The 20,360-nt window shown below is 41.7% G+C and overlaps 1 protein-coding gene across 1 annotated transcript in view; it reads left to right on the top strand.

Annotated features, from left to right (window-relative positions):
- NEB (nebulin) overlaps positions 1 to 20,360 on the top strand; it is a 117,816-nt gene that overhangs the window by 23,038 nt on the left and 74,418 nt on the right. The window contains exons 27-52 of the mRNA XM_032190493.1: positions 216 to 422; positions 1,383 to 1,487; positions 2,314 to 2,421; positions 2,950 to 3,261; positions 3,409 to 3,615; positions 4,097 to 4,201; positions 5,130 to 5,237; positions 6,004 to 6,315; positions 6,509 to 6,712; positions 7,194 to 7,298; positions 8,119 to 8,226; positions 8,578 to 8,889; positions 10,628 to 10,831; positions 11,176 to 11,280; positions 11,379 to 11,486; positions 12,532 to 12,843; positions 13,521 to 13,724; positions 14,069 to 14,173; positions 14,272 to 14,379; positions 15,411 to 15,722; positions 16,258 to 16,461; positions 16,806 to 16,910; positions 17,009 to 17,116; positions 17,751 to 18,062; positions 18,792 to 18,995; positions 19,760 to 19,864. Coding sequence (XP_032046384.1) covers positions 216 to 422; positions 1,383 to 1,487; positions 2,314 to 2,421; positions 2,950 to 3,261; positions 3,409 to 3,615; positions 4,097 to 4,201; positions 5,130 to 5,237; positions 6,004 to 6,315; positions 6,509 to 6,712; positions 7,194 to 7,298; positions 8,119 to 8,226; positions 8,578 to 8,889; positions 10,628 to 10,831; positions 11,176 to 11,280; positions 11,379 to 11,486; positions 12,532 to 12,843; positions 13,521 to 13,724; positions 14,069 to 14,173; positions 14,272 to 14,379; positions 15,411 to 15,722; positions 16,258 to 16,461; positions 16,806 to 16,910; positions 17,009 to 17,116; positions 17,751 to 18,062; positions 18,792 to 18,995; positions 19,760 to 19,864 — 4,689 coding nt within the window. The remainder of the gene's footprint in view (positions 1 to 215; positions 423 to 1,382; positions 1,488 to 2,313; positions 2,422 to 2,949; positions 3,262 to 3,408; positions 3,616 to 4,096; positions 4,202 to 5,129; positions 5,238 to 6,003; positions 6,316 to 6,508; positions 6,713 to 7,193; positions 7,299 to 8,118; positions 8,227 to 8,577; positions 8,890 to 10,627; positions 10,832 to 11,175; positions 11,281 to 11,378; positions 11,487 to 12,531; positions 12,844 to 13,520; positions 13,725 to 14,068; positions 14,174 to 14,271; positions 14,380 to 15,410; positions 15,723 to 16,257; positions 16,462 to 16,805; positions 16,911 to 17,008; positions 17,117 to 17,750; positions 18,063 to 18,791; positions 18,996 to 19,759; positions 19,865 to 20,360) is intronic.

Genomic DNA, 20,360 nt, shown 5'->3' with positions numbered 1-20,360 from the left:
TCTGAACACTGTATAAAGGGAAGTATAATAAAATATAGACAGTACTGTAACAGATACATTTCTAAGAAAACACTGGATACATCTTGATATTATTTGGTCCTTCTTAGAACAAGTGCATTCAAAATCTAATATTCATTAAACACGGGAAGAAGCGTCACGATTTCCGGATATTCATGTGCATCTATCTGATTATTTTCTTTTCTTTCTGCTTCCAGAATCAATATAGAGCAGAATACGATGAAAGCATGAAAGGTGTTGGATGGATGCCACTGGGCTCTCTGGAGGCTGAGAAGAACAAGAAAGCAATGGAAATTGTTAGTGAAAAGAAATACCGCCAGCATCCAGACAAGCTGAAGTATTCTGTTCCTATGGATTCCATGAACATGGTCTTAGCTTTAAATAATGCTAAAATCATGGATGAGGTAAGAAGGTGTTCATTAAAACTTGTCTAAATTTGCACAAGTATGAAGTGAGTTATTTATAACAATACACAATCTTACTGGGTGACTAATGTGTAAATTTTTCAGTTTTGGCAACTAATGAGAATGCTTGATTGTCAGTGTATTTCATCTTCATAGAGCCTTTCTATACCTGAAAGCAAAACATGACCGTAATATTTTATTCATAAGGTTTACCCAGCATAAAAGATTGTAGACTTTTATGAGTTTAACCCTAGAGGCTAAAAGTACCAGAGTGATTTGTTTTTGAAAATAGCATTTAAACTTTTAAATATATAGCCTGTTTCATCTGATGCCTGTTACACCAATGTGGAATTACAGCATGATATGAATGCTCTTGTAATGAGATATTTATTTCCTGGTTCTTCTCCTGAACTGATAGAATCTGCTGCTGCTCTTTAGAAATGTCTAGTGTTCACATGCATTGGAGATGCAGTGATCATCAGAATTTTAGTTTTTTCTTAGCTTTAATTCCTCTAAGAAAACCTTTGTTACCTCTCTCTCAATTGCTACTTACTTTCTATGAGATAAGCTAATAATCTTCCACCTCAGACAAGGTGGACAACCTACTCTTCTAACACTTCTTTTTCTTCTACCTTCTGACTTTGATAGCTGTTGTTTTCTGCTGTTGAATGTGCTTGAACATGCTGCTGGGCAAGAGACAACCAATAAAATACTGTAGCAAGATTGATATTGGTTCAACTTTTATTTTAGACTTGCACAATTAACTTCATAAGAGCTATTTCTGATTCACATTGCTTTTAAACAGTAAAATAAAAATACAAATGGTCTTACCATATTAGGAGTTGCATCACTGTAAAAAAGGATTGTATTTAAAAGGGTGACATTTTAATAATAAAAATATTGTTATATTTATTTATTTATTTTTTGTACGTTGACATGTTTTTTCCTTTGTCCCTCCAGCACCAATACAAACAAGCATGGGAAGAAGACAAAAAGAAAGTTCACATCACACCAGATATTCCACAGATTGCTTTAGCAAAAGCTAATGCATTTAATTTAAGTGATGTGAGTACTGTTTCTAAGGCTAAGAGGTTGCACTTGTTTTTTTTTGTTTTGCTTTGCTTTGTTTTATGTTTTATTAGGAATAATAAGTGAAATAACATCATAGGAAACTCTCCCTAATTCTCAGTTGGCTAACCTGTATTAGTTTCACAATAAGCAATTTATTTTTCTTTCCCACCCCCTTCCTTCTTTGAGATTACATACCGAAAGTTGTCAAGAAGAAGCCACAATGTTTATGGATAGATTATGAACTATTCATGTAGGTCATTAAAATATAGTAGTTATTAACAAAATAATAGAGTTTGAGCACTAACCATGTTTGTTACTACATTTATTTTATTTCCTAATACATGTTTTGTACTACATTCAAAATTCTGTCTTGCAGGTTGAACCTATTCTTTATGTAACATGATATCATAGATGGTTTCTCAGTAGCTGGTTGTTAAATCTGCATATGCTAAATAAAGAGTTGGTTGTAATTGTGCACATCTTTATGTGCATGTAAATAGACATCTAATTTTTAGATGCAACTTTTCACCAGTATTTGTGCATGTGGGAAGCAAGTGCAAATACTTGGTCTTTTTTCTTTAGGTTATTGTTGTTGATTATAGTGCAGTTCAGCTGCATTGGTGTATAAATACTAGGACTGAAGTTAATTCTGAAGGTGAATTCATCTCTTTGTGAGCCTGAATGGCATAAACAGCTATTCAAGGGATATTAAACATATGAATAGTCTGTGTTTCAAGTTGACATATAAAATGTATACAGTTTTGTGTGTTTTTTTTTTTTTTTTTTTTTTAAAGGATGGGTCTTTTCTTTCTTTTCACAGAAAATGTACAGACTTTCTTTTGAAGAAACCAGGAAGAAAGGGTATGATCTCAGAGCTGATGCTATCCCTATTAAAGCTGCCAGAGCTTCTAGGGACATTGCTAGTGATGTAAGTTCTGAAAAGAAAAACCAATCAATTTCAGACATTATAAAACATTCTTTTCTTAACACAGCTCAATTTTCTATGCTAAGTGTGTGAGGTCTATTTATTTTCTTGTTTGTAAATAACTGGCATATTCAGCATATATTCTAATAAGTTTTCTCACACAGTTAAAGAAGAATTTCTCCATTACAAGGATTAGGAGATAAATGAGGGACTCTTCCTGGGAAAAAAAAAATGCTGTTCATTTCTTATTGTTCTAGTGCTTGTATATTTTATAAATGTGATATTGCCCCAGCCCAGGTGTAGCATTTGGCACTTAAACTTGTTGAACTTCGTTAGTTTCATGTGGGCCAACTTCTCTAGCTTGTCCAGGCCCCTTTGGATGGCTTCCCTTCCTTCTGGTGTATTGATTGCACCACTTTTTTTAATAATGTAAAAATCTTATTTTAATTTACTTTTTCCCTTTACAAGATAGACATTGCTTGTTAAACAAATGAATTAAAACTAATGTTTCTGTCTCTGTTCTCTGCACAGTATAAATACAAATTAGGTTATGAAAAAGACAAGGGAAAGCTTGTAGGCTTCCGTAGCCTTCAGGATGATCCAAAACTTGTCCATTATATGCAAGTGGCTAAGATGCAGTCTGATCGTGAATACAAGAAAGCCTATGAGACGAGCAAGACGCATTACCAAACACCTTCTGATGCACTCAGTATTGTGGCAGCTAAGGAGGCACAAGATCGTGTAACCAATACAAACTACAAACGACTGATACACCAGTATATGCTTCTACCAGATGCAATGAGTTTTGAACTGTACAGAAACATGAATCAGATACAAAGTAATGTAAGTTTCTCTTTTCTTTCTGACTGTCATTCACAGCTGTATGTGTTTTCCTCTCTTCTCATTATGGCTGTGTTTTGGAAAGAACAGAATTATTTAGTGTGAACCATTTATAAATTGTAAACTTTCCTTTTGTGTCCTGATTTGCAGAATGAGTACAAGCAGGATTACAATGAATGGTTCAAGGGTATTGGTTGGAGTCCTGCTGGTTCTCTGGATGTGGAGAAATCTAAGAAAGCTACAGAAATTGCAAGTGACCGGAAATACCGCCAGCATCCCAGCATGTTCCATTTTACAAAACAAAATGATGACATGGACATGGTCCTTGCAAAGCATAATGCAGATATAATGAATAAAGTGAGTATTTATGGGGAAAATTAGTCAGGCACTCAAATATAATCCAAATTAATAAATGCTGTATAAATCTCTGTCACCACTTTTATGTAGCAGTGTTTCCCTGGGAAAAACAACTGTCACAGATTTCTCCTTTTTCAATTTTTTTTCTTAATTGAAACACTCATTTACTGACAAGTGGCATTGGTTACATAAATCTTACCTCATTTTTTTCATAACTACCTCTTCAACATCTGTTTTTCTCACTCTTACATAGAAATCATTGGCCCTGAAAATCTTGGTAGGTAGACCTCATTTGAAGCGGGACTGGATCATAATTCAGCTCATTCTGGGGTAGTTCATTACATAGTAAAATAAATCTAAGTTGGCATCTTATGCTTTTTACCCATCCATAGGCAAAGTGCACAAACAGAAAGGTGAAAACCTTGAAAGAACCATCCTTTGTCATTTATACTAACACAGCTGATGTTACTCTTTTCAATAGCATGCTTATACTCAAGCTTGGGAGAAGGATAAAACTCAAGTTCATGTGATGCCGGATACACCAGATATTCTACAAGCAAAACAGAACAAGGCAAACTACAGTCAGGTAGTACTTTTTCATGCTTTCTATTACATTTCAAATTAGTATCTATTTTCTTCAAATTTAAAGGATCCTTCCTATTTCAAAATAAAAATTAATTGATAAAGGTTGGAAAAAATGGAAGAGAGGTTTTAGAACACAGGCAAGAATTTTGCTGTGAGACAGTAGCAATATATTACATATATATAATATATGTAATATATATAATATATATTCAGAGTAGCAATTGTTACCGTCTTCAAGGTAGCAAAGTTACAGTCTAAATTATATCAAAATATATGGAAAATGTGACTTCTATTTTTGACCTCTGGAAGTGTGAAGTCCATACTCTAGCAAAATCAATCGTGTTACAAATTCCTTATTATAAAATTATAAGTTCATTGGGTATATTTGTAACTTTATATATAAGAAAATAATTACATGTAGTGATTTGAACTTTTCTTTCAGCTTTTAAATATCAGAAATTTTGCTATTTAAAGCAATTAGATTTTGCTTTGCATGGTTGCTCAGAGGCAAATTTTCAGCATGCTAGGGCTGGAAATTTAAATCAATTGTGCCTGAACTGAATTGACTATTAAATAACTACTTTACAGCCTTATTAACTAAAATTGTTAGGCCCGTTAAAAAGTTTTCAGTTATCCCAGATGTACAGATTTCAAATTTCCCAGTTATGTTTCAAGTCCTAAAGATAAGCTGTGATAGGAAAGTGCTGCAGTAAATAAAAGCTATTTAGTCACTGGCCTAAGACTTGGAAGACTACCTTCCTTGCCTATCACATTTTCCCTTTTCTCAGTTTCCATTCCAGTAGCACTTCTCTTGTAACTGAAGCTTTTGAGGTAACCAGAATTAGGTAATATGGATCACTAACATATCTAAATGGAAGGTAATATATGTATTACTAAGGCTTTTTAATTAAAGTTGTTTTCAATTTTAGAAACTGTACAAGCTTGGCTGGGAGGAAATGATAAAGAAGGGCTATGACCTCACACCTGAAGCCATTTCAGTGAAAGCTGCCAAAGCATCAAGGGACATTGCAAGTGACGTAAGCAGCATTTCTAGTTCAGTCTGAAATGCAGTTCTTTGTGCACCCCTATATGCTAAGGTGTGTCTTGGAGTAAACAAGCAAAATTGATGAAGAAACACTTTCCTGATTTGTTTTTGTCAGTTTCTTTTTTGAAGAAAAGGCTTGAAGGAGAGTTGTTCTTAGGTCTTAGCAATGCCAAAGTCCATCCTTGAAGTGGCTAACCATACAAAGCAATTTAAACTGGGTTGTCTGCTCTTCTGAATGTTACATTTTCTGAGCAGCAGCAATTTAGTCCAGTTAGCTGATCCCAGTGCCTATACTTAGGAATCCTCTTTACAACTCCAAAGTAGATATGGTGACACATATATTTCTATTATTTTCTGTAACTTGCTATTATTAACTTAACTTGCTATTATTAACTTCTGTATTTATGGAACAGATTTCATTAATCATTGGAAATGCTTAAGCTGATTATTTTATTCATCAAAATATTGCAATGTGACAGCCTTTGGGAGTTGTGTAACTGTATAAATCAAATGGCACAGGAGACCACTGTTAGAGCTATTCCCTCTTCCTCTCCAGGAGACTCTGTTTATTCTCAGGGAAAGCAATCACAGACACCAAGTGATGCACATGAATCAGGGGGCTACTAAACCTTTACATGAGATGCAAGTTGCTTGTTTCATTAGTAATGAGGAACATTGAACTGAGTGAATATATTTGCCTTATTTATTTTACCACTGCCTGATTCTTACTGCAATTTCAATAATCTTTTTAATTTTAGTACAAGTACAAAGAAGGTTACCGCAAGCAACAGGGACATCACATTGGATTCCGCAGCTTACAGGATGATCCTAAGATGTTGTGGTCTATGCAAGTAGCTAAGATGCAGAGTGAGAGGGAGTATAAGAAAGATTTTGAGAAGTGGAAGACAAAGTTCAACATGCCCGTGGATATGTTGGGCTTCCTTCTGGCTAAGAAATGTCAGGAATTGGTTAGTGATATTGACTACAAACGGATGCTACACCGCTGGACTTGTCTACCAGACCAGAACGATGTCACTCAAGCAAAGAGGGTCTATGAACTACAGAGTGATGTAAGCTTCTGCTGGATCTCATTCATTCAGTTTTTGTAAGATATTTACTACTTATGGAAAAGTTTCTGTAATAACTCTCTTTTCATGTCAGTATAGATCAGACTGAAGTTAATATGCCAGTTAGTCTTTTAATATGGTTTAATACACGAACAGTGAAAGAACCTACTATGATTTTGATGTTTTTCCTTAACAGAATCTATATAAGTCAGATCTACAGTGGCTCAGAGGCCTTGGATGGAGTCCTTTGGGATCTTTGGAATCTGAAAAGAACAAGAAAGCTTCTGAAATTCTGAGTGAAAAGAAGTACCGGCAGCACCCAGATACTATTAAGTTCACAAGTATCCCAGATGCCATGAATATCGTTTTAGCAAAATCTAATGCTAAAAATAGAAGTGATGTAAGTTGCCTCTGGAACAAGTGCATGTGATTCATAAATGTAGGAATAAGTTAGTATTCATTTGTTGAAAAGATTACCATACCAGAATGTGATTATAAAAATATAAAGTATAAAAATATCAGATGTTTGCAATCTGTGCCTTACTGCTCAGTTGTCAAGAAGTATTATGCCTTATTCAGGAGATTAAGGTCTTCAGGGCTATACAATTTATTCAGTAAACTGCAAATATACCCCTTACTGCATAGTATGCAACCATATTGGCATTATGCTGCCTTGTTGAACATTCGTGGATGTGAAGAGGGAAAAAAGGTATTTCAGTAAGAAGTTGGGGTATTATTTTATTTAAATATCTTGCATTGATCACTCATGTTTGCATGGTACATCTTTGCTTTGCAATTGTTGAGAAAAATTAAGATGAATTCACTGCCAAGCATGTGAGCCTTTTATCAGACAAGATATTTCTGTTTGTGTCTCTTTTCAGATACTCTATAGACAAGCCTGGGACAAGGACAAGACTCAGGTTCACATCATGCCTGATACTCCTGAAATTTTACTGGCTAAATCAAACTTAATCAACACAAGTGATGTAAGTGTGTCTCTACAATATTTCTTTTATGAAATTTGGATTTACTCTTTATAGCTTTAGTTTAAAATGAAATAGAGTATTTCTACAAATCTCATGGTTGTAAGCACACCTGTAATCTTTTCCTGTGAAAATTGTTATGCACTGGGAAGCCCAAGTAAATTGCTAGATTCTAATGTGGAAGTGGAGTTGCTAGAAAAAAATTACCAAGAAAATACTAAGTGCAAGTTTGGTGTTTTCTCTTTCATCCTTACCAATTATATAAACATTTTAGATATGTATTCAGGACTTTTCAGTAAGCTGGTTGTTTATTTAAAAGTCTGATGATATCAAACTACATTTTTAGAATTTCTTAGGATTACATTACATCAAATTCCTGGTTACAATGGAACAAATATAGATTAGGTGCAAAATGTAAAACGTCAGCAGCTTTATCATAAGAAATCAAGAAGACAAATAATTGTGATTAAAATTAGGTGTAACAAATCACGGGGTTGTATTATTCACCTCTGTAGAAGACAATTCTTCATTTAGATTAATATTTCCAGTAAAATAAAAATTTTGTTCTCAGATGAGTTCATCAGAGAAGTTGCAGGTAGTTATTTTTATATACTTTATATAATCAGTTACAAAATACACATTGTTAGAAGTAAGGTATGGGATTTTATTTGATTAATGAAACTGAGTTGGAATCTCATACTTCTTTTTCAATAATCAAAGGAATAAAATTACCATATTGTATAGGAAAGATGATCTTTTTTACATATTGAAAAACACTCCAGAGCTTTATATGCAATAATTAATTTGAAATCCTCTCCAACAGAAACATTACAAGTTAGGATATGAAGAGCTGAAGAGGAAAGGCTATGATCTTCCTCCTGATGCTATACCTCTCAAGTCAGCAAAGGCATCCAGAGACATAGCTAGTGAGGTAAGTCCTACCAAGTGAAAATAACAGTGTGGCATTGAGCAGGTAGACATTTCCCTTTAATAGGAAGAGATCTAACATTTTAACACTTACATTGCTCCTCACCCAAGAGGTTGTGTAATTCTTTATTGTGCAAAGTTAATAGAATTCATTAAAATACTTTACAAATAGAAAGAATGTAATCATAGAAATGAACATAAAAGGTTCTAGAAATAAAATAAAAATGCTAAAAATAAAGCCAAAAATTGTGATATATTTTTATAATACAGCTCAGTTCAAAAATTAGCCAGTCTACTAAGAAAACAGAATTGTTAGGTACTTCTTTAAAACAAGGTGGTTTCTCTATTCAACTAGTACCAATATAAAACGGCGTACCGGAAGCAGCTTGGCCACCACATTGGAGCGCGAAACATAGAGGATGATCCCAAGATGATGTGGTCGATGCACGTAGCGAAGATCCAGAGTGACAGGGAGTACAAGAAAGCCTTTGAGAAGTCAAAGACGCACTTCAGCAGCCCCGTGGACATGCTGGGTGTGGTGTTGGCCAAGAAGTGTCAGGAGCTGGTCAGCGACATTGATTACAAGCATCCTCTGCATCGGTGGACGTGTCTGCCGGACCAGAACGATGTTGTGCAAGCCAGGAAAGTGTACGACCTTCAGAGCGATGTAAGTTGTTCTGTACTGGATGTGTGAGAAACGGGCTGTCCTTCTTTTGTTCTGTTCCACTGTTGGAGAAATACAGTTGTGGACCATAAACCTTTGCTGATTGTGTGAGAGGGTGTTGTGGCCATACCGTCATGCTGAGTGGTTGTTTTTTGAAGCAGAGAGGCAGAAATTTGTGTGGCATCCTACTTTATGATCACAGAAGAGTTGTGTCTTTTTTTGATGGTGTGGAGAGAAAGGTTTCTGCGTGTGGCTAAAGTAGTTCATTCTGCTAGGGAAAGGGCAAAGGAATCAAATTTTTCCTTTTGGAGGACCAATACTGGGCAAACACAAGCTGGAGTGGTATAAAGAGCATTAGGCGGTGGGGTGTGAGGTTCCTCTTCTGTGCCTAAGTCAGCCAAGATTGCTGGATGGGGCAGATCTTTGACCCTTTTGCCTACCAAGGCTTTTGCACAGAAGATGCTTGAGGAGAGCTCTGACAGTTTCTGGGCACCTGCTTGTGGTGAAACAGGCACACGGAGCCTACACCTCTGTCGTGGTTCCGCTCGAGTGGGCAGCCGAGCTCCACCACAGCCGCTCTCTCACTCCCCCTCCTCAAAGAGGAATGGGGAGAAAATATGTGAAAAGGGCTCAAGGATTGAGATAAGGACGAGAAAATCACGCAATAATTATTGTAACGGGCAAAACAGACTCGGCATAAGGAGATAGTAAGATTTATTGCCTACAACTAACAAGCGAGAGAAGTGAGAAAACAAAGGAAAAAAAAAACAAAAGCACCTTCCCCCCCCATCCACCCTTTTCCACCTCCTCCCCCCGAGCGGCGCAGGGGAACGGGGAATGGGGGTTATGGTCAGTCTACAGCACTTCTTCTCTGCCGCTCCTTCTCGGTCACTCTCGTCCCCTGTGCTGTGGGGTCCCACCCACGGGATGCAGTCCTTGATGAACTGATCCGGCGTGGGCTTCCCACAGGCAGCAGCTCTTCCAGAACTGCTCCAGATATGGGTCCGTACCACGGGGTCCATCCCTCAGGAGAAAACTGCTCCAACCTGGCTCCCCTACGGGCAGCAGCTCCTGCCAGATCACCTGCTCCTGCGTGGTCTCCTCTCCACGGGCTACAGGTCCGGCCCGGAATCTGCTCCGGCAGGGGCCTTCCACAGGCGGCAGCCTCCGTCGGTGCAGGGCCACCTGCTCCACCGTGGTCTCCTCCACGGGCTGCAGCGTGGAACCCTGCTCCACCGTGGTACTCCATGGGCTGCAGGGGGACATCCTGCTTCACCATGGTCCTCACCACAGGCCGCAGGGGACTTCTGCTCCGGCGCCTGGAGCACCTCTCCCCCTCCTTCTACACTGACCTTGGTGCAAGGCTGTTCTCCCACTCCCTTGACTCTCCCGGCTGCTGTGTGGCGCAGCGTTTTTTCCCTGTCTTAAATATGCTCTCACAGAGGCGCAAAACATCGCTTATTGGCTCGGATCTGGAAAACAATGGGGCCCTTCCCAAACATGGGGCAGCTTCTAGATCTTTCTCACAGAAACCACCCCTATGGCTCCCTGCTACCAAAACCTTGCCACGTAAACCCACTACAACCTCCTTGGTGTAATGGGAGCTGAGCTGCATGGGTGCTGTCTGGTGGGCTGAGCCAGGGGAATGTGCATTGTCAGGTGGAGCTTCCCTTGCTAGGAGGGGTGCTTGCGCACACTGAGGATGTTGCTGAGCTGTTTGTGTCCTTGCTTGTTACCTCAGAACGTGTACAAGTCGGACCTTCTGTGGCTGAGAGGCATCGGCTGGTCCCCCAGTGGTTCGCTGGACGATGAGAAGAACAAGAGGGCGAGCCAGATCCTGAGTGAGAAGAAGTATCGTCAGCACCCGGACACCATCAAGTTCACGAGCATTCCTGACTCTATGCCTATGGTTCTGGCGAAGCACAACTCTGATATCATGAACCAAGTGAGATTCCCTTGTGTTTTCAGCGTGGGGGAAAGGAGTGCCTCTAGCAGGGCTCTAGAGCTCTTCTCTCTCCGGTGCCAGGGTTTTGGTGGAAGGGTGTTGCATCCTCCTGCTCGGGGGTTTTTTGTTCCTTGTTTTAGCTCAATATCTGTTTTGTGTAACTGGAGCAGAGATTGGGTGTGGTGCAGAAAAGAAAAGGGTGAGACTTTAAAAGTCTTGGGGAAAGGAAAGCACCTAAGTCTGCTGAGACCTAGAGGCTGGTAGAGGCCCTGTTGAGCTGGTTTAGTTTCTGTGCTTGTTTCCCTGTGCTTGCATGATCTTTCACGTTGTGCTCACCTTTTCAGCGTGCGTATACATCAGCCTGGGAGAAAGACAAAACCAGCATCCACATTATGCCAGATACGCCTGGTATTTTGCTGGCCCAGCAGAACCAGCAGAACGTCAGTGAGGTAGGTGGTTCTTGTGGGCTCGGTGTCCATCCGTGGGCAGAGGCGGTGCAGGAAGGAGTGTTGTTGGGGTCACTTGGGAACGCTTGTTTGTCTTTCAGAAACTGTACAGGCTTGCAATGGAGGAAGAGAAGAAAAAGGGCTATGACCTCCGGGCAGACGCCATTCCTATCAAGTCTGCTAAAGCTTCCAGGGATATTGCCAGTGATGTAAGTACACAGGAGGCCTTGGTTGGTCACCCCCTTGGACAGTTTCTCTGTGCTTGCAGCTCAAGACCAGGGCCTGCAAACTTGGATGTGTGTAGCCCACAGAGCATGTACCTGTCATTACCTCTCAGCTAGTCAGTAAAGGTGTTGGTGCCTGAGGTTCATTACTGCCAGTCCATCAGCACGGCTGTTATGCACTCCCCTGCTCCCTGCAGCTACCCCAATGAGCTGGACCTTTGAAAAGAAAACCCAAAGCAAGTTTTGTGTTATGACGGGGACACTGATCATTTCTGTGTGTTCTGGGACAGTGCAGACACATTCAGGCCATCGTTACTTTGTCCGAGCTGCTGTTGCAGAGTATCATCTCCAGGTGCAGCTGTCCAGGGGCAGAATTTACTCTCTCTTGAGACATTCTGTAGTTTAGGTTTGTTCTGTTAGTCCTGGAAGATGAGCTCAATCTGTGCTCAGGCTTCCTGGGCATTTTGGAAGTGGGGGAGGGAAAACTGCAGTGCAGTTCCCTGTTACTGCCCAAGCTTAATCTGCCAGCGGCCTGAAGCTGAGGACACACTGAGCTGGGAGAATAAGAGTCCTCCACACTGCGAGGAGAGCATGGTGCTGCGGAGTGTGTCAGCTGCTGGGGGCTGTGTGGTTGAGAGCATAGAGGGCAGTACAGGATGAAGGCCAGGTTACCTGCTGGAGCAGTCTCGTGGGTTTTGTCCCATATTTCACCCCAGCTGCTGAGCCTGCCTCTCAGTGGGGCTCCTTGGGCAGTGTGGAGCTGCTGACTGCACAAATTGCTCCTGGTTCCTGAGCTGGCTTGGTTGGGGTTGCTGTCCAGGCTTCTGTGTAGCTCCAGTGCCTCGGTGCAGGCCTGGAGTGGGACAGAGGTGTAGCCCACTGTGGGGTACATTGTGCTTCGGTGCCTGTTCCAGTGGTGATCTTGCCAGGCTCCATTAGGAAAGCGCTTTTCACAGGAGTTGCTCCAGAATAAAGCTGAGGGAAGAAGAAGGGCTGAGCGTAAACTTACTGAGCTTCTTTAACCCTACAGTACAAGTACAAGGAAGGTTATCGCAAGCAGCTTGGCCACCACATTGGAGCGCGAAACATAGAGGATGATCCCAAGATGATGTGGTCGATGCACGTAGCGAAGATCCAGAGTGACAGGGAGTACAAGAAAGCTTTTGAGAAGTCAAAGACGCACTTCAGCAGCCCCGTGGACATGCTGGGTGTGGTGTTGGCCAAGAAGTGTCAGGAGCTGGTCAGCGACATTGATTACAAGCATCCTCTGCATCGGTGGACGTGTCTGCCGGACCAGAACGATGTTGTGCAAGCCAGGAAAGTGTACGACCTTCAGAGCGATGTAAGTTGTTCTGTACTGGATGTGTGAGAAATGGGCTGTCCTTCTTGAGTTCTGTTCCACTGTTGGGGAAATGCAGTTGTGGAACGTAATCCTGGGCCGATTGTGTGAGAGGGTGTTGTTGCCATACCAACGTCCTGAGTGTTTCTTTTTTGAACCAGAGAGGCAGATTTTGTATGGCATTGTACTTTATGATCATGGAAGAGCTGTTTCTTGCTTTGACTGTGTGGAGGGAATGGTTTCTGCATGTGACTGAAGTTCATTCTGTAAGGGGAAGGGCAAAGGAATCAAATTTTTCCTTTTGAATCACAAGTGCTGGAGAAACACAAGCTGGAGTGGTATAAAGACCATTAGGCTGTGGGGTGTGAGGTTCCTCTTCTGTGCCTAAGTCAGCCAAGATTGCTGGATGGGGCAGATCTTTGACCCTTTTGCCTACCAAGGCTTTTGCACAGAAGATGCTTGAGGAGAGCTCTGTCAGTTGCTGGGCACCTGCTTGTGGTGGTGCAGGTGTGCAGAGCCTACATGACCTAGGGGTAATGGGAGCTGAGCTGCATGGGTGCTGTCTGATGGGTTGACCGAGGGGAATGTGCATTGTCAGGTGGAGCTTCCCTTGCTAGGAGGGGTGCTTGTGCACACTGAGGATGTTGCTGAGCTGTTTGTGTCCTTGCTTGTTACCTCAGAACGTGTACAAGTCGGACCTTCTGTGGCTGAGAGGCATTGGCTGGTCCCCCAGTGGTTCGCTGGACGATGAGAAGAACAAGAGGGCGAGCCAGATCCTGAGTGAGAAGAAGTATCGTCAGCACCCGGACACCATCAAGTTCACGAGCATTCCCGACTCTATGCCTATGGTTCTGGCGAAGCACAACTCTGATATCATGAACCAAGTGAGATTCCCTTGTGTTTTCAGCGTGGGGGAAAGGAGTGCCTCTAGCAGGGCTCTAGAGCTCTTCTCTCTCCGGTGCCAGGGTTTTGGTGGAAGGGTGTTGCATCCTCCTGCTCGGGGGTTTTTTGTTCCTTGTTTTAGCTCAATATCTGTTTTGTGTAATTGGAGCAGAGATTGGGTGTGGTGCAGAAAAGAAAAAGGTGAGACTTTAAAAGTCTTGGGGAAAGGAAAGCACCTAAGTCTGCTGAGACCTAGAGGCTGGTAGAGGCCCTGTTGAGCTGGTTTAGTTTCTGTGCTTGTTTCCCTGTGCTTGCATGATCTTTCACGTTGTGCTCACCTTTTCAGCGTGCGTATACATCAGCCTGGGAGAAAGACAAAACCAGCATCCACATTATGCCAGATACACCTGGTATTTTGCTGGCCCAGCAGAACCAGCAGAACGTCAGTGAGGTAGGTGGTTCTTGTGGGCTCGGTGTCCATCCGTGGGCAGAGGTGGTGCAGGAAGGAGTGTTGTTGGGGTCACTTGGGAACGCTTGTTTGTCTTTCAGAAACTGTACAGGCTTGCAATGGAGGAAGAGAAGAAAAAGGGCTATGACCTCCGGGCAGACGCCATTCCTATCAAGTCTGCTAAAGCTTCCAGGGATATTGCCAGTGATGTAAGTACACAGGAGGCCTTGGTTGGTCACCCCCTTGGACAGTTTCTCTGTGCTTGCAGCTCAAGACCAGGGACTGCAAACTTGGGTGTGTGTAGCACACAGAGCATGTACCTGTCATTACCTCTCAGCTAGTCAGTAAAGGTGTTGGTGCCTGAGGTTCATTACTGCCAGTCCATCAGCACGGCTGTTATGCACTCCCCTGCTCCCTGCAGCTACCCCAATGAGCTGGACCTTTGAAAAGAAAACCCAAAGCAAGTTTTGTGATATGACAGGGACATTGATCATTTCTGTGTAGACTGAGGCAGTGCAGTAACTCTGAGGTCATCATTCCTTTGTCCCATCTGGTGTTGCAGAGTCTGATTTTTGTGTGCAGGGGCTGTATTTAGTCTCTTGTGAGATGTTCTGTAGTTTAAGTTTGTTCTGTTAGTCCTGGAAGATGAGCTCAATCTGTGCTCAGGCTTCCTGGGCATTTTGTAAGTGGGGGAGGGAAAAGTGCAGTGCAGTTCCCTGTCACTTCCGAAGTTTAAGCAGCCAGTGGCCAGCAGCTGAGGACACACTGAGCTGGGAGAATAGGAGTCCTCCACACTGCGAGGAGAGCATGGTGCTGCGGAGTGTGTCAGCTGCGTAGGGAAGTGCACACAGGGCAGTACAGGATGAAGGCCAGGTTGCCTGCTGGAGCAGTCTCATGGGTATTGTCCCGTTTATGACCCCACTTGCTGAGCTGGCCTCTCAGTAGGGCTCCTTGGGTAGTGTGGAGCTGCTGTCTGCACAAGCAAATTGCTCCTGGTTCCTGAGCTGGCTTGGTTGGGGTTGCTGTCCAGGCTTCTGTGTGGCTCCAGTGCCTCAGTGCAGGCCTGGAGTGGGACAGAGGTGTAGCCCACTGTGGGGTACATTGTGCTTGGGTGCCTGTTCCCGTGGTGATCTCGCCAGGCTCCATTAGGAAAGTGCTTTTCACAGGAGTTGCTCCAGAATAAAGCTGAGGGAAGAAGAAGGGCTGAGCGTAAACTTACTGAGCTTCTTTAACCCTACAGTACAAGTACAAGGAAGGTTATCGCAAGCAGCTTGGCCACCACATTGGAGCGCGAAACATAGAGGATGATCCCAAGATGATGTGGTCGATGCACGTAGCGAAGATCCAGAGTGACAGGGAGTACAAGAAAGCCTTTGAGAAGTCAAAGACGCACTTCAGCAGCCCCGTGGACATGCTGGGTGTGGTGCTGGCCAAGAAGTGTCAGGAGCTGGTCAGCGACATTGATTACAAGCATCCTCTGCATCGGTGGACGTGTCTGCCGGACCAGAACGATGTTGTGCAAGCCAGGAAAGTGTACGACCTTCAGAGCGATGTAAGTTGTTCTGTACTGGATGTGTGAGAAACGGGCTGTCCTTCTTGAGTTCTGTTCCACTGTTGGGGAAATGCAGTTGTGGACCGTAATCCTGGGCCGATTGTGTGAGAGGGTGTTGTGGCCATACCGACGTGCTGAGTGGTTGTTTTTTGAAGCAGAGAGGCAGAAATTTGTGCGGCATCATACTTTATGATCACAGAAGAGTTGTGTCTTTTTTTGATGGTGTGGAGAGAAAGGTTTCTGCGTGTGGCTAAAGTAGTTCATTCTGTAAGGGGAAGGGCAAAGGAATCAATTTTTTCCTTTTGGAGGACCAATACTGGGCAAACACAAACACCTGCTTGTGGTGGTGCAGGCTTACGGAGCCTACACGACCTCAAGGTAATGGGAGCCGAGCTGCATGGGAGCCCCTTCATGCTGTCTGGTGGGCTGAGCCAGGGGAATGTGCATTGTCAGGTGGAGCTTCCCTTGCTAGGAGGGGTGCTTGCGCACACTGAGGATGTTGCTGAACTCTTTGTGTCCTTGCCTTTCACTTCAGAACGTGTACAAGTCGGACCTTCTGTGGCTGAGAGGCATCGGCTGGTCCCCCAGTGGTTCACTGGACGATGAGAAGAACAAGAGGGCGAGCCAGATCCTGAGTGAGAAGAAGTATCGTCAGCACCCGGACACCATCAAGTTCACGAGCATTCCCGACTCTATGCCTATGGTTCTGGCGAAGCACAACTCTGATATCATGAACCAAGTGAGATTCCCTTGTGTTTTCAGCCTGGGGGAAAGTAGTGCCTCTAGCAGGGCTCGAGAGCTCTTCTCTCTCCGGTGCCAGGGTTTTGGTGGAAGGGTGTTGCATCCTCCTGCTCGGGGGTTTTTTGTACCTTGTTTTAGCTCAATATCTGTTTTGTGTAACTGGAGCAGAGATTGGGTGTGGTGCAGAAAAGAAAAGGGTGAGACTTTAAAAGTCTTGGGGAAAGGAAAGCACCTAAGTCTGCTGAGACCTAGAGGCTGGTAGAGGCCCTGTTGAGCTGGTTTAGTTTCTGTGCTTGTTTCCCTGTGCTTGCATGATCTTTCACGTTGTGCTCACCTTTTCAGCGTGCATATACGTCTGCCTGGGAGAAAGACAAAACCAGCATCCACATTATGCCAGATACGCCTGGTATTTTGCTGGCCCAGCAGAACCAGCAGAACGTCAGTGAGGTAGGTGGTTCTTGTGGGCTCGGTGTCCATCTGTGGGCAAAGGCGGTGCAGGAAGGAGTGTTGTTGGGGTCACTTGGGAACGCTTGTTTGTCTTTCAGAAACTGTACAAGCTTGCAATGGAGGAAGAGAAGAAAAAGGGCTATGACCTCCGGGCAGACGCCATTCCTATCAAGTCTGCTAAAGCTTCCAGGGATATTGCCAGTGATGTAAGTACACAGGAGGCCTTGGTTGGTCACCCTCCAGGACAGTTTCTCCATGTCTGCAGATGACATCTGTTATAGTGTTTCTGAATAGTCCAACAGAGTTTTGAGTTTACCCATCAATTTGGCCTTTATTTTATTTAATTTTGTGAAAGTCTCTTATTCGTAACCTCTTTTCTTTAAATATGCTATAGTTTTGAATTTTCTCATGATAGAGTTTTTGTAAGACGTAACGGCATTATAAAAGTAGTAGGTTGCTTGATGATTAGATGTTAATATTAAAAATTCTCATTCGTGCTTGAATGTCACCTACTGACTGTCTATGGAGATGTGTATATTTATTGAGCTTTTTAGTCTTTTATTGATTCCATAATTTGGACACTTTTTATTCTCTCACGTATTGAGGAGTACCTCTTAATATGTAAGCCATAGTGTGGTTTGGAAAACATGAAGGTTACAACAGGCAGAAAATGTTAGGTGAATCCCTTTGTAGCTGCACATTACAATTCATCAGCTGAATACTTACTTTAATACTCCGTGGTTTCACATACTAAGTTCTCTGTAGGTTATTTTACATGGCTTTTTCTTAATATGTGAAGAAAACTGAAACAAAACTCAATGAACATCTTTTTACCTATAGTACAAGTATAAGGAAGGTTATCGCAAGCAGCTTGGCCACCACATAGGAGCGCGAAACATAGAGGATGATCCCAAGATGATGTGGTCAATGCATGTAGCGAAGATCCAGAGTGACAGGGAGTACAAGAAAGCCTTTGAGAAGACAAAGACGCACTTCAGCAGCCCTGTGGACATGCTGGGTATCGTGTTGGCCAAGAAATGCCAAGGGTTGGTCAGCGATATTGATTACAAGCACTATCTGCACCAGTGGATCTGTCTGCCAGACCAGAATGATGTCATCCATGCTAAGAAGGCCTATGATCTGCAGAGTGATGTGAGTTCTCACTGATGAGCATTGAAGTTCTGAAGTGTATGTAATTTCCCTAATGTACAAAGCATATAAAAGATAGAAACTGCTCTCTACAAAATGCAGAAGATCCTGAACTGTTTCTGTTGCAGTGTTTTTCCGCATTGTGTTTTTCTCTACTTGTTCCAAGACGAGGTCATAAGACCCTTAATAGTGAATGAATCTGTAAATAAGGAATATGGAGTAGTATGAAGGTTTAAATGCAGCAAATCTGTTAGCATAGAAGATTAGCAGATAAGTAATATAATCATCGGAGTTAACTTTAATGCCTATATATGTAGATTAATCACATATAAAGGGGGAATTGCCCAGTGTGACTTTTTTCTTTAAGATTCATTACTGGAATTCTTCCATTCTGTCTTGGGGAAATTGTTTAAGTTAAGACTTGCTCTTCCTTACTGAATGACGTCTTGTTTCTTGGGAATATACATTACAGGAAAAGTTTATGCTGGCTTTCAGAATTTTGTTTTAAATACCTCATTTATCCTTTGACTGTTCCTATACATGTTGTTCAGTGAATGATACCTCTTGAAGACAGGCCTTGGGATCTGAATCTAGGTTGTAAACAGGGAGTGTTTTGCAGATTGAACTAGGAGGAAGGAGACTAACAGAAAATAAGCATTATTTGCATGAGATATATGAAATGTTTACCTGGCAATATTAATGAGATGGCTGTCTTTGTACTTTTTGCAATAGAATTGCTACAAGTCTGACCTTGAATGGTTGCGGGGCATTGGTTGGGTCCCAATTGGTTCCTTGGATGTTGAAAAAGCCAAGAAGGCAGGAGAGATCTTGAGTGATAAATTATACCGTCAGCCTCCGGACACAATCAAATTTACTAGTGTTACTGATTCTCTAGAGATGGTCTTGGCCAAGCATAATGCAGAGACAATGAATAAGGTGAGTCTTGATTCAATTTGGTAAGGTCAGCACCCTCCAGCTAAACCCTGGAGACAGTGGTCTAGCAGTACAAGTCTGTTGCTGCAAGCAATTTAAGCACAGTGAGACGTTACGTTCTTGGTAATCAACAGGTAACTTATTTTTAGCAAGTGCTAATATAGCAATATCTTCTAAGTTAAGTTAAATATTAACTTTGAGTTGGAAAGCCTACTACATACTCTAGCATGTACCTAGTATAGTAGTGTGTTAATTTCCATCTAATTTTTAATAAAACAATTTAGCTATTTGTCTAATAAACCTAATAATTTATCAAATATATCTAGTAATCCAAGACTTAATTTACTTATTTCATGTCAGTCTTTGAAATATCTGTATTTCAAACAATTCAGCATAGCTCTCACAATGTAAGAGTTTTTCTGAGTCTGTGGCTGTAATCTCAATCCTATTTATGTCAATAAAACCATTTCCTCCTTCAGTGAGGCCTTGTTCTTAGCGTTTAAAACCGTGTGTCTGATTAGCCTTCTGTTGAAAGCTTTTTTTTGTAAACATTTCCTTTAAAACTGAATTCTTTCTACATTACAAATTCTTAAGCTGTAAATTAAACATCTTGAGGAGTGAATATAAGGTCTTGTTACTACGTAAAGAATAAATATTTTTTAGACTTCACTTGGAGTACAGTTCTGTAATTTTTTGTGCTATATAGGGGATCTCCAATAGCCATCTTTTTTTTTTTCCACTCCTAACACATGTTATTTCTCCTGCAGCGTTTGTATACAGATGCCTGGAATAAAGACAAGACACAAGTTCACATAATGCCCGACACACCTGAAATCACACTAGCAAAACAGAACATGCAAAACTACAGTGCGGTGAGTGTGTTAGATCTCCAGATGTAACTGGTCTGTTTCATGGCTGGATTATCAATATCCTGATAAACTTGATATAGATGATACCATCTATTTCTTTAAGCAACACCAAATGTTTATAATCAAAATTGTGACTTAAAAAGCATCACTTGCGTTTTTGTACAGTCGTGTATATATATGTCTGTGTCTTAGAATAAATTCTTTGATAAGTGTGTCTCCATAGAATTTTGGGGGGTTCTTTCTCCAATTGTGCATAACATTGGGAAGGTGCAAAATTCATTCCAACACTGGAAAAGACAAAAAAAAATTTCCAGCACAATTGTGAAGAGCATTGTTCCCAGTGTTCAGTGTTAGTTTAGATAAATATATTCACATCAGCAAGTGAAGGCTTTAGAAAGTAAGTTTTATTCTATTTGTATGTGAAGGAGTAGCTTGTCTATGAAGTTGTAATCTGTGTTATTAAAGTACTGGAAGAAAAAAAAATATTATCTAATGTATT

This window comes from Aythya fuligula, chromosome 6, assembly GCF_009819795.1.
Source record: "Aythya fuligula isolate bAytFul2 chromosome 6, bAytFul2.pri, whole genome shotgun sequence".
NCBI classification, from domain to species: Eukaryota; Metazoa; Chordata; class Aves; order Anseriformes; family Anatidae; genus Aythya; species Aythya fuligula.
Note: the sequence above shows the minus strand (reverse complement) of the source record. Positions and strands in the feature narration are given on the sequence as shown.